At 40.2% G+C, this 17786-nt stretch overlaps 1 protein-coding gene across 8 annotated transcripts in view; it reads right to left on the bottom strand.

The window, feature by feature from the left end:
- Nucleotides 1-17786, bottom strand: part of BICD1 (BICD cargo adaptor 1) — a 167166-nt gene that overhangs the window by 34051 nt on the left and 115329 nt on the right. For all 8 annotated transcript variants that reach the window (XR_010743673.1, XM_066319743.1, XM_066319749.1 and 5 more), the window contains exons 3-5: nucleotides 16021-16173; nucleotides 12453-12890; nucleotides 5553-6647 (exon numbers count right to left, since the gene is read on the bottom strand). Coding sequence is in view for 7 of the 8 variants with exons in the window: in XM_066319743.1 (XP_066175840.1) it covers nucleotides 5553-6647; nucleotides 12453-12890; nucleotides 16021-16173 (1686 nt within the window). In the remaining variant the exon portion in view is untranslated. The remainder of the gene's footprint in view (nucleotides 1-5552; nucleotides 6648-12452; nucleotides 12891-16020; nucleotides 16174-17786) is intronic.

Genomic DNA, 17786 nt, shown 5'->3' on the forward strand with positions numbered 1-17786 from the left:
TTTTGTATTTGTCCCATTCCTAAATTTTTTGCTGCTCCCTTCTTTCTGTTTTCAATTTCATACATTAAATTTCTTTAACTTACTACTGAACTGCTTTTAATAGTTACATTTGTCTCATCTTTGCAAGACTTGAACATTCTGCTTTACCTATGAATTTAGTATCCTTCTGAAGTTATTAAAAATACATAGTTTTATAGAGGCTTTATACCTACTGCTGCTTGAGATATTTAAAATACTTCGTTTGAATGAAATGAAGAAAAATTTGTTTCCTTTTACATTTATTCAGAGGGTGTTATGGATGTTTTTTGAACTTCATTTACTGTATAATATGTTTCAGCAATTCACACAGGCAATCAATTTCCCCTGTCGATCTTATGGGCTCTTGAGCCACCACCAGGGGAGAGAAGTTTAGAAGAACATTAGGTTAAAGCAACCAGCAAGGGAACAGGACAAAAGATGGTAATGACCAAACAGCTGGAAACCTGTTTCAAACTCAGTTTTCTGAAACTCAATACATTTCCCACTAACAATGTCACTTAACAAAAGGACACATTCGAATTTTCTACTAAATTACAACATTATTCATTTGTGTCTTGTTAAATAACAGCATTAAAATATTTTTAATTGTACACCAATAATATTTTCTTACTTTTACACCAATTTACATTAAGAAAACAGATTTTTAAAGTAGTAGTAACTACCTATCACTTTAAATAGATGCATTTTTCCAATCTAGATTTGAAATCATCAGCAATATATGTTAAAATTATCAATCACTTAGGGATCTATTTCAATCCATTCTGCTGTTTTTCAACCTTGATGACATCTGCTTTGCTGCTGTGTAGGATGGCAGACACCAGCCTATGTCTGTGCAGGATAAAGCAGAAATAATCAGATTTTTGTCTGTTTTCAGCCATGACCAAAAATGTACAGTCATAAATTAACAATAATTTGCACATCAATGGAACTGTGCACAATGATCAGACATATTGTGACCCCCCCGTTTTAGTGTATATCAGGGTAAATTAAATGGACATGCAACACTACAGGAAAAAAAATACAGTTTACTTGGTGAATAAAAGTAACAGAGGAAGGACTGTGTCAATTCTTCAAACATTTTTTTCTTCCTATTAAAGGCTCCTATAAAACAACATAGAGAAAACAAAGTGTAAGTTTCAAATTCAACAGGAAATGCTTCATGGCTCTCCATGCACCAGCCAAGGTACTGAGGATCTCCCTCCTCAAAGTCTCCTCAGAGAAGAACAAATTGGCACAAGTGCTCTGCTAGAGAAGCAAATAAACCTAACGAAAATCGTGGATTTAGTAGCAAAAGAAAGAAAGGGAGCACAAGCTGAGGAAGCTTCTCTTGGAAATTTGGGGAGCCTGAAGACACAGGAAACTTGCCTGAATCCTGAAAACACCCTGAATGCTTAATTCAGGAGTGTGAGGCAGGGGATAGAAGAGGAACTCAGCTTCCATCTATCAGAGACACTTAAGAGTGTCTGGTCACCTCAGTTGTACTGTCACACTGTGCCAAAATAACAGGAACAAAATGAACTGAAGACACAGCCTCAGGTTACTCCTCCTCCAGTGCCAGCTCTTGTTGAAATTATTTCTATTTGGTCCCCATCTCAGCCAATCCCCAAAATTGTACCCATTGAGCCATATATGCCTGATTATGCCTGTAACCAGTTCTGTAGAATAATCTAGATTTAGGTAATCTAGAGCAGCGTATAACAGCATTCTCTGAAAGGAAAGATGGGGCAAACAAAAGCCTTTGTCTCCAAGTAGTGGGTGCCACAAGGAAGCAGATGTCCAGGATGTGGATTTAACAGCTCTTTCTGATGTATTTGTTTTAAAGCTGTGGTTAAAGAAAAGAAATTTTATCAGGAAAAGCAGAGAACTTTTTTTCTCCACATAAAAATGCAGTCTCTCAACACAAAAGTAGATGGGGAGCACAAGAAAAATGATGAAAACACAGGACAACAACAACAAAAAAAAGCATGAATATTCTTCAGTGAAGTAAATAATCCAGTAAGACAGCAGAGGTGCTCATGACACTCTTGTCAGACCAGTCATGCCAAAGAACTGGGCAAATGAACTACCCAGGCTCTCAGCCAGCCACCTGCAGACATGGATTGATGGCTCATGTAGCATTCACTATGCAGAAGAAGTCACCTGGAATTGACAGCAATGCCCGGGGGAGCAGAGAGCTCCAATGCCTGAACTCCAGCGGGGTGTGAAATACCAGCAAGGGAAAGAGAGCTGGGAACACACAGAATTCAGCTCCCTCCCCATCCCCAAATCCCAGCCCTGCAGGTGAACAGGCCAAGATGGGCACACACCCAAGCCCAGGACCTCAAGCACTGCCAGAACTAACAGTATCCCTAGAGAAGAGATGTTTGCCCAAACTCAGCCTAAAAGTTGCCATCTTCATCCTGAAATTTATGAACAAATCTCATTTTCTAAGACAGCTTTGTATCCCATTTACTTTATATCAGCAGTGTGAGAAACAGACCAGCTAAATTAATTGTTAATAAACATTAAATGCTACACTGGTAGGATTTTTATTTCACACATGAAAACAGAAAACTAGCCTGCATTTTTAGAGCAGAAGTTGTACATGGTACCGGGTCTTTTCATCAAGCCTCTCTTTCACAGCAGAAATTCTACTGTGTTCTGTCCATATAATATCAGGGCATTTGTTTATAGATGAAATTCTGTATGTCTGGAGTTATCAAAGTACTTTTTCTGAAGGATTTTTATGGGTATTGCAGTTATGGGAGCTGGATTCACCATAGTTACAGCTAATGCAAACATGAAGGTCTTGCTGACTCAATTCTGTCTCATTGAACTATTTACTTATGAAAGCAACTGATCAGCTTTCCATCAGAAACTTCAGGGTATTCAATTCCCATCAAAGGCAGCTTGGCTTTCTGACTGCTATTAGAAATCAAAATCAATTGAACTGGTCCTAAAAGTTACTGCATCATTACCTTGATTTTACTTTCTCATTTATGCTACTTGTTAATGTTTATTCCACCAGTCTGGAGCAGATGTAGTAATTTGGGCTATGAACAAATGGATACATAAATCCAGACAAGGTAAGCAAGCAAGCCAACAAGATCTATGTGCCTTGCTTTCTTGGGCAATTGATTTAATAATCCACTTTCACGGACTTAGGTTTGCATCTTCTTACCCCAAATCTTGCTCTCTTTTTCCTGCTAGAGCTTTGTGAAATCTAAAATGCTTATTTACAAATACTACTGACATACCAACTGTGCTTCCCTAGTGTAAGGGTGTTTTTCACAAAAGTACAGTCCCAAATACCAGACCCAAGGAAGGGTCCCCCAAGGGAAGAACATTCCTAGCCTTTCGCTGCTTAGAAACTTACTCTTTTGAAGGGGAAGACCTCAAGAGAATAAATCTCAACTCCTGTTTTTTTGAACATGAGTCAAAACACGAATTTGGGTTCTGGGATACACCCACCATTGAGGCTGGCACATGATAAACCACCCTTCCCCTCTCCAGCATTAAATTTCTCCTTCCCTTTGCATTATTATGTCTTTTAGCCTGAAAGTCTGAGGAAGAGGATATCAGGTTTGCATGAAAAACTATTGCAAGTTTTTGTACCCCGTTGTACAATTACCAATATCTGTGCTGCTATCTAATACATAAAACATTAGTTAATAGCAGCTCCTTAGTCAGCAAATCTATCCTTTCCATTTCAGTGAGCATGCCTTGGGATAATGCATTATTTCTGACAGCAATAAAAGAGTAAGACTGAGATAGATCTTCTGGTAGTAGCAAAAAATAAATGATAGCTCTATGCTAATGGGAAAAATCTTTAATTCGGAATCACAGAATGTATACCCACATACATCAATTTAATCCAAATTACATTTTAATTACATGGAAAATCCACATATAATTGCTCAGAGCTATTACTGCTTAGCTAGAGATGATATTTAATTACTTGAGTTAATATTTAACACGTGTTGTATCAGGGAGGGGGGGGATGCTATATAAGACTCGATATATGTTGAAATATTGCTTCAGTTTAAAAATCCCCAGTTACAGAGACAACAGTCAATTACACTTGAAACTTTAACTTCAGAATAGTTGACTATTGGGAATTTTAACACTGAAATCCCACCACCGTCAACAGCTAATAGTGTGCCAAGCTGTTAACCAGGATTGAAGCCCCCATGTGGTGATCACTGCACTGTGTTCAGACGAGGAAAGTGCCAGGGAACCTAGAACAAAATCACTGCTGCTGCAGCCTTTTGCATTCAGATTTAACTCTGGGCAAAAGGAGATGCATCAAAGTAAATAAAACTATTTGCATGTTTATATTTAGATTTTTTTAACAGTGTTTTCAGGCCTGGAATCTAATGGATGCCAAGGGCTTGCAAACATATATACTATGCAAAGAAAATTGACAGCACTGTTATAAAACATAGCATTAAGATGGATTTCTTTTAGCATTTGATATTAAGTACTATAACATCTGTATTCTTTTCATTGGTGAAACATCAAAAATAAAGTGGTTGGATGAATTTCTCTGAAGATTTGAAAAAACCCAAAATAATACTCTGAAGGTTTTTATTCTCCTAAACAGAAGAACACACTGCTGAGAGCCTCTCCAGGTACATTCTATTTTGTTTTCTAACCCTGGCAATCTTAAACAGTTTGTGATAATACCAGCAACATGCCTGGGCAGTAGTTGGTCCACCACTGCTGAATGAATGGTGGGTGCTGAGAAGAGCACTGAAGTGCTTAAAGAAGAGGCTGGGAGGAGAGGGCACAAAGATGGGTCCTTGCTGTGACTGAGTGAGAGGCTAAATAACCTGTTGGGACATTAATTTTGAAGAATGAAGGACTTTAGGTAAACTAGATATTTCTGAGGTAGACTTCCCTTTTCTAACTAGATGTTGTTGACGTAAACTTCCCTTTGTTAATAGAAGCTGGATTTAAGGAACTGATAAATCAGGAGACCTGTCAACTTAATCAATAGATTCCAAGAACACAATGTGATCATAAATCAGATAGTCTTGAGAAAACAGGATCCAGGGGTCACCAACACTAAAAGGTTAAAAAGTCAAAGCGAGGAAGACCCATCTTACTTCATCATTTTGAGACCCCACCCCATAAGAAGGACCACCGACCCATTTCAAAGAACAAACTACGCATGCTTAATTGCTTTTTGGCTAATTACCATACGAAGCGGGGAATGGGATGGATGAGAGTTATGAATATGCATTTGTGTTTTGGGTATTCAATACTCCTGTACATAAAAAGACCCTGTGATCATCTGTGAATTGTGGTGTGTATTTGGGAGCTATCCCAGCGTTGTAATAAACACACACTTTCTAACTTCAAACTGTTAGAGAGTCTTTGTCCGTCATAGCTGGATATCGGTATTAGACCAATATCCATATTTTTTTTAATAAATCACTGTGAGTAAAACCTCTCCTCTAAAATACCCCTGGGAAAGCTTGTAAGCGACCTGCCTAAATAATACTTCCCTGAGTGTTTTGTGAGCACCTTACCTGCTTGTTGGCCTTCAGCACTGCTCTCAAGGTGGCAATCTGCTCTCGCTTCGTGCTCAGGAGCGACTTCAGCTTCAGGATCTCCTCCATTAAGGCCTCCTTGTCTTTGTCGATCATGGGTGCCAGCTCACGGGCCGCAGCCCGCTGCCGCGACAGCTGCAGAGACCGGTCCACGGCCTTCTGCAAGTGCTTGATTTGGTCCCTTATGATGGCGTTGAGGTTGTAGATGTTCATAGGCTCTTTGCGAATGTCACTGGTGTCAGAGACAGGGGAGGAAGGAGGGGCTGTGATGACGGGAGAAATGGAAGGTGTTTTTGTTGGGCTCTGCTCCTTGCCAGGCTCTGTGGTCTCTTTTGTCACCTGCTCCGTCGGGGTCCTGGCTTCCACGGGCGATGCCACCCCCCGCCTGGCAAGCCGTGGGGAAAGGAGGCCTCGAGGGTCATCGGGCCCCTTCAGGCTCCCGCTGCGGGTCACTCTGCTCTGCCTGTAGTAGTCCAACATGACCCTGTTCGGCGTCTCGTTGTTGCACAGGCAGACGTGGTGGTAGAGCTGAGCCAGCTCCTCGCTGAACGTCACCAGCTCGTCCTGGGCAGTGTTAAGGGTATTGTGGTTTTCATTTGCTATGCTCGTCATCCTTTGTAACTCCTTTTCCATGTGGACCATTTTTTCCTGGCTTTCCTTGGTCGACTTCTCCAGGCTTGTCACTTGCTCATCATATGTCTGGATTCTGCTCTCATACTTGGCCTTCTCTTCGGTGTAGTTTTCGACATACTTATTATATTTCTCCTTTAAGGCCTTGATTTCTGCTTTAAGGTCTATCACCTCAGTAACAGCTACTTTGTATTTACATTCCAGAATCTCCAAGCCATTGATGTCCACTTCATAGTCGTGTGCTTCCCCACTGGTATCTCGGCCCTTCTCACAGTCAAGCTCAACTTTCAGCTCCTTGTTGCTCTGCAGCCCCCTCATGGCGTTGACGTGCTCCGTGAGCCTGTGCACACGCTCGTGCTGCTCTGTCAGGGCTCCCTTGGTGTGCTCCAGCTGCGTCTGAGACTCCTGGAGGTTGGCCAGGAGAATGGCCTTCTCTCGCTCCACCTGCAACAGAGTCAGAGTGAGAAACCCAGGATCTCATCCTACCCATGCTGAGCACCAAACTCTGCAGTCAGCGCCATCTCCTCCACCCCACCGCTGCCTACAGCTTGAGGGCTTCTGAGAGATTTTAGCCACATAGACCTAAACCATGAAGTTAACTTACAAAGCACCGTGTAACTCTCAGAGGTTTAGGAAGTCCCAGCCTCTGTTCCAACTTTCAATACCACTAGGATACAATTCTACACATTGCCCACTGAAGAATTACTGAGTGTTCAAGCACAGTCTCATCAGCTAGAGTGATGATACAGGATTTATTAGGACATATGTTCCCTGAACACAGAAACTGCACCACTGTCAAATGTAAGCCATTTCTCAACAGAGTTTGAATTTACATTTCCCTTTAACAGTTCTACCAATCTTTCACAATATTCATTCATATCTTTGAACTGCTGCACACTTCCATTAAGGCAAACACAGTAAAATCTAGGCGTGTACATTGCCACAGATTGAATAACCTAGTGCGTGGAAACATAGCACAGATCAGGGCACTGAGCACATGCAACTCCCAGCACTGCCCATCCCCAGCACTTGTCCGTAAGCAAAATCCATCTGTTTAAATTCAAGCCAGGAAAAGCAGCACTTGTGGTGTAATGAACAACCCACTCACTGGTTGTGACCTAGTAAGTTTCTTTCCAAATATCCACAGAGAAATGTGGACATTGAACAACAGAAGACATCATGAATGACACCTCTAGAAATTTTAATGCACAGCATTTTAAAGCAAGTGAACAAGACAAACTTACAAGTTTGATCTGCTCAGGTATTTGCTACTCATCACAATACTCCAGAAAAACTCCCATTTCAAGTTTTAAGTGTAATGCTCCAACTTTTTCCCGTGCCTTTGTCCTGTCCTGAACTGGGAAGCAGAGGAAAGCTCATGGAGACAGGATCCTTCTTCCTGTCATGGCTTTTACAATAGGACCTTGAGCCTATCGGGTCTACTGCACCTCTCTCTCCCCCACTGCAGTATCTCAGCAAATGCAGTAAAAATGGCTCTTCCCTCGATGAGTGCTGGAATTATTAATTCTGAGAATTTAAAGCTTTCAGTTATGAAGAAACCATACACAACCTGTCCTTCCCTATCAGTAGCAAGTAAAAGAAACTCAAGTGAGCCACCATGGATCCTAGCAAAGGAAAAGAAAAGCCTTTGAGAAACTGAGAAGGTATTAATACCATCTCACAAAATGTTCTGAGCAGTGCTTCAAACTCTTGTTTCCTCTTAAGCAGGCTTTTGAGTCATGACTACTGCTCAGAAGTACTAAGACATTGGAGTACACAGTGATCCCTTGGTTTCACAGACAGGCTCTCAAAACGTAGCCTCCACCAAGATCTGCAACCAATTGCAGGCAGGAACTTTTGTTTACAAATAAAAATAGAAGCCGTGATAAAAATATCTAAAAAAAAAAGCCTACTTTTCCTGTGTACAGGTAACTGATGCCTTAAGAATTAAAAAAAAATGGCCAACCCTCATCATTATTTCATGATGCAGGAAGAGTCTATCTCTTTAGATATGAAGTGTTCCACTTTCGCCACTACATCATCAGTGCAGAAGAGGACAGCCAAAAACCACAAGTATTTTGGTATCCTCCATTTTTCATTCTCCTGTTGCTATCCCAATATGTTTGCTGCCCTAATTGTTGCTCAGCCCCCATGTCAGCCCACTCTCGTTGAGAGAATCCAAAATAGGGTAAACTTCCCTTCTGCCAAGTGCATCTTCTTAAAAGTGACCACCTTCTACAGATCTCCTGGTCAGGCCTGTCCTGGGCGCCCTCAGAGATCAACCCAACAGGAGTCTCCTCACCAGCTTTCCTCATTTTTCTCATCAAGCTGCCTGGCCCAGGTCTGTTCTTCCTAGAAACCTTCAGCTGAACTCCAGTTGTTACCACTTGGTAGAGCAAGCTTATAGTTACACTGCCATCATCAGCTGAAGGTATTTATGCCTTCAGGCTGGTAAGGTGAGTTATGAATATGCACCAAAAATCTGGGGTTTGGCCAATGAAAGGAGCATCTCACTTGATAGTGAGAAATTGTACTGATAATAAAGAACCACGTATCACACACCAAAGGCAGTTGGCTTATTGAAGTGTATGGGTCCACTGTGGGCATGGTTACACTAAAGAAGCCAATTCACTGCAGATAACACCCATGTAAAAATAAATATTTATTTTTAATAATATTTATTTAAAATAAAACCTTTCCTTTGAGAAAATACCTGTGTGTTAAAGCAGCACAGTGTTTCAGTGCCTGCTTAAAATAATCAGACAGAATTGGTCCTGCAGGACTACTGATGTGAGCCATTATAACTTATCACAAAGTAAAACAGTAGCAGAGCTAATTTGGATCTTGATAACAATTTCTCTTCTGAACATGTGTTCTGGAAACACTCGTTTCAAACAGAAAGGATTCTTTCCAGAAAAAACATTTTAAACTTTTAAAACCCATATATCAACTTGCACAGCAGGCAAAAGGAAATACACAGACCTACTCAATTTTATTTATTCTGGACCAGCAATAATGGATTAAGCTAATCCCCTTCTGTTTAAAACCATAAATACATGCTCTTACTGCCAAGGGAAAAAACCCAAAGCTCCAGCTCAGTCCTGAGCACACCTTTTGCATATTAATGACTCTGCTGTTCCCAAATACGATAATATTTCCTGTTCTAGGCAATACTATACTCTTATTTCCACCACAGCTAACTTAGGGCAATTCCAGGTCTTTTTCAGTCCAGTTGGTGCATTTTTTTGGCACTGAAATTGGTAGCTGCAGTGAGGATTTTCATAATCTTAAAATGAAAAAAAAAAAAAAAAGGCAATTCAAAAGTAGCTGTATCTATTTTGCAATGCATCCTTCCCTCCAGCGATTTCAGCCTGAGATTTCCGTCTCAATTTGCATCTATAGTTTGCAATTATGAAAAGCAATTTAACCATAGCCATTTATGTCCCCACCTTTTTTTTTTTTTTAAACATCGGAATTTCAGTGAACAATTCCTAGTGGAGACTGGAACAAAATAACAGAACTCATCTCAAGAACTCTGAAGCTCAGCTACAGCATATTTGCCACAAAAGCATGAGGCAGTTAAAGAAGAGTGTCAGAAATTGAGCTGCAGGAATTTTTGATTTTTCTGCCTTGTTGAAGAGAATTTAATCTAGGTTTTCCAAATACAATTATTGGCCTCAGAAAAAGAGAAAACATGACCATGGGAAGGAAAAGGAGCCCTAGACTTCAAAGATGATATAGAGAATTCTTTCCACTGGACAATAAACAGGAAGAAAGAGTGCAAAGCCCTGAGCTTTTCTAAGAAAATCTCAAAATATGAAAATTTTCAGCAAGACATTTGTTACATGGCAGATATATGTATGGAAAGGGAATAGGTGCAATTATATCTCTCCTAGGGACCAGCACAGCCCTTGAAGCAGCAGCATCCAAAATCTGTAGAAAGAATTCTATTTGTCATACTGTTTCAGTGAAGTCTTCTTTATGAGACTGAGGAGCAAAAACAATTTGCCAGACACTTAAAAAATGGCAAATCTGAAGTTCACCTTTACCCTAAAAAGGAACCTGATGTCCTATAGTCATAAAAATAGTTCCCAATAAATTATCAGTTCCTTCAGAAACTCTGCCCTAGAACAGCCTCTTCACAGAAAATAGGAGGAACTCATACCAAATATTGAGACACAGCTGAATGAACACCATATAGCAAAGACACTTTAGAAGAAAAAAAAAATCCAATTTTGCTGATGATTTACTTTTTTGTCAGCTTTTAAACCTGATTAAGTCTCCCATCTACCACACAGAAAACTTTTGCCGGAATATTTCACATTTAATTTGTATGATCCAAATTTAATTTGTGTGATGTGAACTGATGTAACTCAACAGAGAAGATCACTTTGTAAAATGTCAGCACTTTGCAGTGAGTCTTTAGAGTATTTAAAGAAGCCGGGCTTTCATTGAGGTCTAGTCTGTCTTTTTAAACCATGAACCTTTTAACAGATGTAAATGCCAAAAAATACTGGCCACCACTGGCAGAGATGTGCTGGGGCCCAGCACCAAAAAATGCTATGACCGAAAATATTTATAATTTTTTTTTTAGGGTCCTAAGTTTGCTCCTAGAAACTGTGAGAAGGCTGCCTCTTTGTTTGAGAGATGTAAGGTTTTTTACCTCAGAGAAGATAAAGACAATTACAGTATCTTTCAAGTAGAAGTTTGCTAACTCATCATGCCCAATATTTAATTTATTAAAACCAAGAAAATGCACACCCAAAGCAATCTTTTTTTTTTTTTTTTTTTTTTAATTTTTCCATTTCTAAGCAACTTTCACCACAAATTGATATTGTATTTCATTGTAAATTATGGTTTAAAAGACATACTGGGTATTTTTGAAATGCAAACATTTCAAAGCATTTTTTCTTTTGAAACTGTGCTTTTAGAATTTTTAACATTGTATTTCTGAATCAAATTAGAAGCTGCATACAATGTATATGTAATATTATATGTTAATCATATATGTCACATATTATTTATATATACTTGTATATGTTCTTCCAGGTGCATATTTGTACATATGGCATGTACATATAACATATACTCTCTTTAAAACTAGGAAAAATTAACAGAATTTATCATGTAAATAAAATCCTAAATTTCAAGCTTTCACACTTAAATGATGTGTGCTCTGTGTCAAAGTTATTGGTGCAAAGTACTAGATGTCATCCATGTTCATCATGTCACAGCTCAGATCAAAGCCTCCTGCAGTGAATTTGGCAGTGAGATAAATAAAACAATTAACTCTTCAGCAAATAGGACAGACCACATAGGGTTTTGTTGTTCTCTAGCAAGCACTGAAAACTGGTTTTGCTCTATTTCACTTCCAAACCTTCTTTTACATTTCGAGCAGCAAAGGGTTCATATTTACTCTTTTTAGAAGAAATGCTTTTCAGAAGCCAGAAAATGCTGGGGGTTTCCTTGACGGTGCCAAACCCTTGCAAGGTTTCTGCTGTGGCAGACGAGATGCTCACCAGCTTGGGCAGCAAGACCCTTTCTCTGCGTGGCGCTGCCCCCCTTCTGAGAGGATGGCAACGCTGGGGCTGGCAGCTTGAGCTCTCATCTGGCTGGCATCCCGGGCTCCTCTTCTGGCTGGGCACGGAGGAGCAGGGAACAAACGCTGGCTGTCCCAGCCCAGGCACCGCCAGCGGGACACGGGCACTGTGTGACAGCCCACACGCCACATGCTCCCGGGGCACGGCTGTCGAGGGGAGCACTGCCCTCCTTTTGTTCTCTCCTGACCGTGTGCCAAACCCTGCTCGAGCTGAGTTTACAGCAGGGACTCCCTCTGACTTGCAAGGGAGCATAATCAAATCTGTACGTGCAGGTGTTTTTTAATGAGGTTTTTTCCAGATCACTTTAGTCGTATTGAAGAATACCTTATTTCATTTGCAATTTCAGGGACATTTACCATTATGAAAGCAGGAAAAAATTAATCTAACCTTCTGTAACCCTAGCATCCACATCCCTTTCTCCTCTTTGCGCTATCTATCTGCTCAGGTCACACTGACCCTTTGTGCAGCCATGTACTCTGTGTACTAGGGATATTTCTGATAAAACCTGGATAGGAAAAAACATGAAAGCAGAAGTCTGGAAAATGGACATATATGGCCAAGAACATCGCCAGGAAGGAGCACTGCAAAACTGGCACAAGGGTTCCCAGGATGTGCGTAAACACTCCAGGACATTAAATTCAGCCCTTACCTGCATGAGTTGCTGCTTCAGTTTCTGTATCTCTGATATGTTGAGCTCACTGAAGAGGTCAGAGACGGGGTGCAGAGATTCCCCTTTCCTACTCGTGGGAGTTCTGTAGTCACCGTTGAGTTTCACAAGAGGCCCGTGGATGTGTCCGTTCATTTTGTCGTCATTGTTGGGCTCACCCCCGTCCTCTGAAAACTTCAACCCATCTACTGATATATTAATATGGTTATTATACATACTATCATTGAGGTTGATATACTGGGACAGTTCCTTTCTCAGATTGTTCTTTTGCTCTCTTTCGTTTTTTAAAGTTTCCAGAGCTTCCTCCAGCTGATGCTCAGCAATCTCCTTCAGCCGGATGGCATCTTCCAGCTGGCTATTAAGCAACACTGTCTCCTCCTCAAATCGTTTAATCTCATGCTTTAAGCCTTCGTATTCAACCTGAATTAGACAAGACAAAGAACATTCATAATACTAAAACTTGAGTTGTGAAAATCTGCCATTTATCAGCCCTGTTGAGATAGGTGTTAGAGGAACTGTGGTTTGGAGTACCAGACATTGCCTGCTGCTGCAAAGAACTGACTGAACGAAAAGTGCAAGTGAAGCTCACTCTGTTAAATACTCCAGTGCTCAGTTTTTCAGCATGCAAGACTCAAGAAATAGAAAACTTCTTTCTGAACAATTTATGATAAGCAATGAAATTTCATGGGAAGAAGTTTCTTATTAGTAGTTTTCCTGATAATAATAGATTTACTATGAATTGCCATAAGCAATGATGATATATTATGGTATTCATGGCCTGATTTATGATTTGCAAATATTCTGAAGATGACCTCATATCTCAATTCCTACTAGATATAAAGTCACTTAGGTACAGATACTCTCAAGTACCTTGGTAGCTTTCAAAGATACAGATGGAAGGTACAAAAACAGTAGAAGAGCTTCAATTCTCTTCTCTGTACTTTACAAGGCTCTCTATTATCCCAGAGACATTTAATTTTAAAAATCAAACAGGAATCTATTTGTACAGTCAGTTTAAACTCTTAGATGGTCCAAAACTGCTTGAGTTTTTAAACTACCAGAAGAATGCAGCAAACAGCTGATTCAGGCCCCCACAGCCCCTGGACTGTGTGTAGGGATGGGATGTCCCTCTGGAGCACACAGGAACCTGTTCCTCCAACCACAGTGCCTGAAATGTGGGCCAGTGACACCCTTTGGCAGCACTGGAGGGGCTCAGTGTTCTGTCCTTAGAGGGCAGCTCCGTGCCCCACACCAAGGTGTGGTATTTTATCCAAGTATTTATGGGCATCATAAGCTGAGCTAAACAGCAGCTTCTTCTCTGCCTTTAGAGGCAGCTCCTTTGTTCATCCTTTCCATTTCACTTCACAAGAAACAAAGCCTGGAAAACCCCAGCCTAGCTGGAGAGTCAATCAGCAATACCTAGACAGTGCAAGAGATCCTCACTGCAGAATGCTTCCCATTTGCTGACCTTTATATTCCTTTTCCCTGTTGGAAAACCCCACAGCAATGAAAAGGAAGAGCTTTGTTTGTGAAAGTCCATGTCCACAATTGACCAGCACTCCTGGTAAAAATGATGACACCTGGATTTTTTAAAATTTAATTCTAATCGTGTTAGCCATCTGCATCTTAATTTCAAAATGAAAAAAAAAATCTCATTATCAGGTGAAATAATTTAATAGCTTGGTGAAAGAGGAAAAAAGTACAGAATTTTCATGTTTCCACAAAAACTCACATTTTTTGCAGTTGATGCTTTTATAATTCAAACACGTTACTATCTGCAATCTTAATGCATTGCATAAAATTCTTATATTTGACATGTATGGATTTTTAATCAAACTAAAATGAGGGCAAAAATAAAATGGCAAAAAAAATCCACCATCTCTATTGAAGTAGAATATTTATCAACCTGCCAAAAGTCTTTGACTCATAAACCTTTAAAAAGGCAAACTTCAAAACCAAAACACTAATCTTCAAAGCCAGAAACTGGAAACATGTCAAACAACAAAGTCCCAAAGTCATATTGGGCATTCTTAAATAGAAAAGGAAAATCCATGAGATCTTCAAATCTGCATTTGGCAATTCAATATCTTTGCCCATTGGAGGAACAGGTCCATCTGGAAAAATTATGAAATGCAATCAAAGTAGCCGTGTTTATAACTTAAGGACATGAAAAAAACCAAACCAAACCAAATAATCAAGACTTTTTCAATTTTAAATACATATGAAAACTAGAGGTCTATATCTCTATGGTTACCTCTTACTTCAAAAAGCAACAAAAAAACCGACATGTAGATAATGACCTTTAGCACTGAGATTTATAACATATGGTTTTGTAAATTCAACGATTAAGGTAAAAAATACTCTTAAACTTTTAGCTTGTAGATTAAAGTAATTTTAGGAATCACAAGTGCATGGATCTGTGATGCAAAACGACTGATTTTTAAAGCCCTTCAAAATGTGGCCATGCTTTTTCTCTCCACAGACTGTTGGCTTTTGTTTCTGTTAGAATGAAATATTATGACAAATACAAACACTTGCAATCAGATTTCATTTTAGGGGAAAACTAGGACAGTCCATAAAGGGGTCGTTTACTTTCTGAAAATGTGACAATGACTCCTATGAGGTTGATGAGAAAAAAACTCCATGCCACAAAGGAGGAATTTGCTGTCTGGGTAAATAACTCTGGCAACTAAGATGATCTGCTATAAATTCCACTTCAGGGGTGTGAAAGACCAGGCATCTTCATAAATAAGGAAATTATGCACCCATTTCCACTACCTGTGTATTCCCTGCAGCACAGCTCTATTGTTTTAAGTGTTTCAATGGCATTTGTGCAGGAGCAGTAAAAAAGCAGTAAAAGTGCTGAAATAGCACTACTTATTCTTGCAGGAATAAGGCAGCTTTGTTCCCAGGCTGCCATCAGAAACTGTGACAGGGCTGGTTCTTCCACAGAAGCCCCACTAGCAGCAGGCAATAGGCCAGGGCACAAGCAGGGGCTGCAGTGCAGAGCTGTGACCCTCTGAGAGCAGGTGAGAAAAGGGTGTTATGAAGTGCAATGTTACAATGGTCTAGACAGCCCCTAAAAGGCAGCAAGTGCTATACCATCCAACCTAGATATTAAAATTTTCATCACCACAAGTTAACTCCTCTGACGAGAGACCAAATCTCTTTTGCTCACTTGAAAGGACAACTGGCCACTGAGCACTGAGTTTCTGAGGAACAGGAAAAGCATGAAGCAAAAACATGCAACTCTGTATCTTTTAATAATTCCTCTGTGATTCCATAGTTCTGCAATGAAATATTCCATCACAATTCTTCAAAACTGAAGTAAGAGCCTCCCCCATTTAAAAAATGGTCAGTAACACCATTTTAGAATAAATGATCAGAAAAAAAAAAAAAAACTCGGAAAAAAAAAAAAAAAAACAATAAAAAAAACCAAACCAAGCATACAAATAAACTTCTACCAAAGTGCTCTGCAGGATCACATTATGGAAATTGGAGAAAATAGTGATAATTTAAAGCACAGTGCATTGAATCTTTCAATGCTTACTTGATTCTGTTTCAGTGTGGACACCAGTTTCTGTAGAGTGATGTTTTCTTCCTCCAGCTCAGTGTAGTCCTGCAGCAGTCTCGCCTCCCGGAACTTGTACTCTCGAATCTCATCCTTCATTCGTATCCTCTGCAGTTCCACCATTTCGTTATTCTGACAAGAGAAAACACAAGCAAATTACAATTCACACACAGCCACTATGATGCTGAACGCTGCCTTCAGAAAAGGCCAAACAAAAATTAATCCTAAAATAGAAATGATTGAACAGTGCACATCAGAACACCATCACCTATTAATTTGAAGCCAAGCAACCATTTCAGGTGGGTGCTGGCAATGCAGAAATGAGAACATCTGATAGACAAACCCTGATTAAAACAGTTTCAAGATTAGATGCTTATTGAAATGGAAACCCCGGAAAGGCTGTAGTATATCTCATTAGTTTCATTGGTCTACAATACAGCAGATTTAAATAAAATTACCACCTGTTTTCCACAGAAGGATGCGTTTTACATTCATACAGAAAAGCAGTGAGTACTGACATCTGTTCTCCAAAGACACGTGCTAGGGAGCAAGGTGCACTCACATTTGCATCTGCAGGCACTAGAGAGGCTCACAGGCAGGCACAGGGTGGAAAGCAGCACTTATCAAAAGCCTGACAAACACCTGGCTGGGCTGAGCAGGATCATACCCAGCACTCTAGGTACACACAAGGTCACCATTTTATTTTTCCCATTAGCACGTTCAGCCCAGACAGCCTTATGAGAGTGAACACGAGGGATTAGTTTCACCAAAAATCAATTCCAGCTCTGACTGACTTTGACATCAAGGGTCAGGTCATTCTGGAAAGACTCTGCTGGCACAACCACGATGTAAAAGGCACTACAAGAAGATGGAGTTAACAACACACACAGCTGGAAGAGAACAGTGACCCATACAGCTGGTTGGGAGGAGCAATCTCCTGCCCTGCTTTGAAGAGAAGCCTGCATTTATCTGCATGGTCAATCACATCTCCTTTCCTGCAGGAGGATCCTGAGCATTGCCACAGCGGCTGGTGGAGAGACCTTACTGATGGAGCAGGGCCCCCTCACTGCTGGGATGTCAGAGAGCACACCTGGGAAGAAGGAATGAGTTTCTGTAAAAGATTCCAGTGCGAAGAGGGAAGCAATCACTGCCCTGATAGATATCCTAAAAAAAAAAAAAGTTTAAGCAGAAATTGTAGTCAGGGAGCTCTAAATCAACCAATCTGCACCCTCACTCTCTGGTACATGAAGGACAAAAGCCCGCATTCTGAATTAAGGATAAACAGAACTTTGCTTAGCATTTTGGTTAAATAATTACAAACCCCTGGAAAAGAACTTCTCGAAGCATTAAATAAATAAATAAATAAATAAATAAAAATTGATGCAACCCTCAGCAAAAGGGTTTTTTAAAAGGAAAACTCTTTGTTAGAAAAAACTAAAATCCATCACCTTCCTCTTAGCAGCTATTCAAAAAATAAAGAAACGACCTGATTCCTGAACTGAAAACAGCTGAAAAGACTCTCAGCAGAAGAGACATAGAGCACTAGATAAAAGTAAATATCCCTGCCTTCATCACTGCCTAATAAACTCCTGAACAAACTGTAAGAGCAACACCACAGATGATTAGAAAAGGGGAAGGCATTTTATACCTTTTGTTTTGTCACGCCACATTCCCAGCTATGGCAGGTGTGGATTTGGACAACACCAAATGCACAACTCTGCCACGTCAAGGATAAATGAAGCTGC

This window comes from Sylvia atricapilla, chromosome 5 (genome assembly GCF_009819655.1).
Source record: "Sylvia atricapilla isolate bSylAtr1 chromosome 5, bSylAtr1.pri, whole genome shotgun sequence".
Lineage (NCBI taxonomy): Eukaryota > Metazoa > Chordata > Aves > Passeriformes > Sylviidae > Sylvia > Sylvia atricapilla.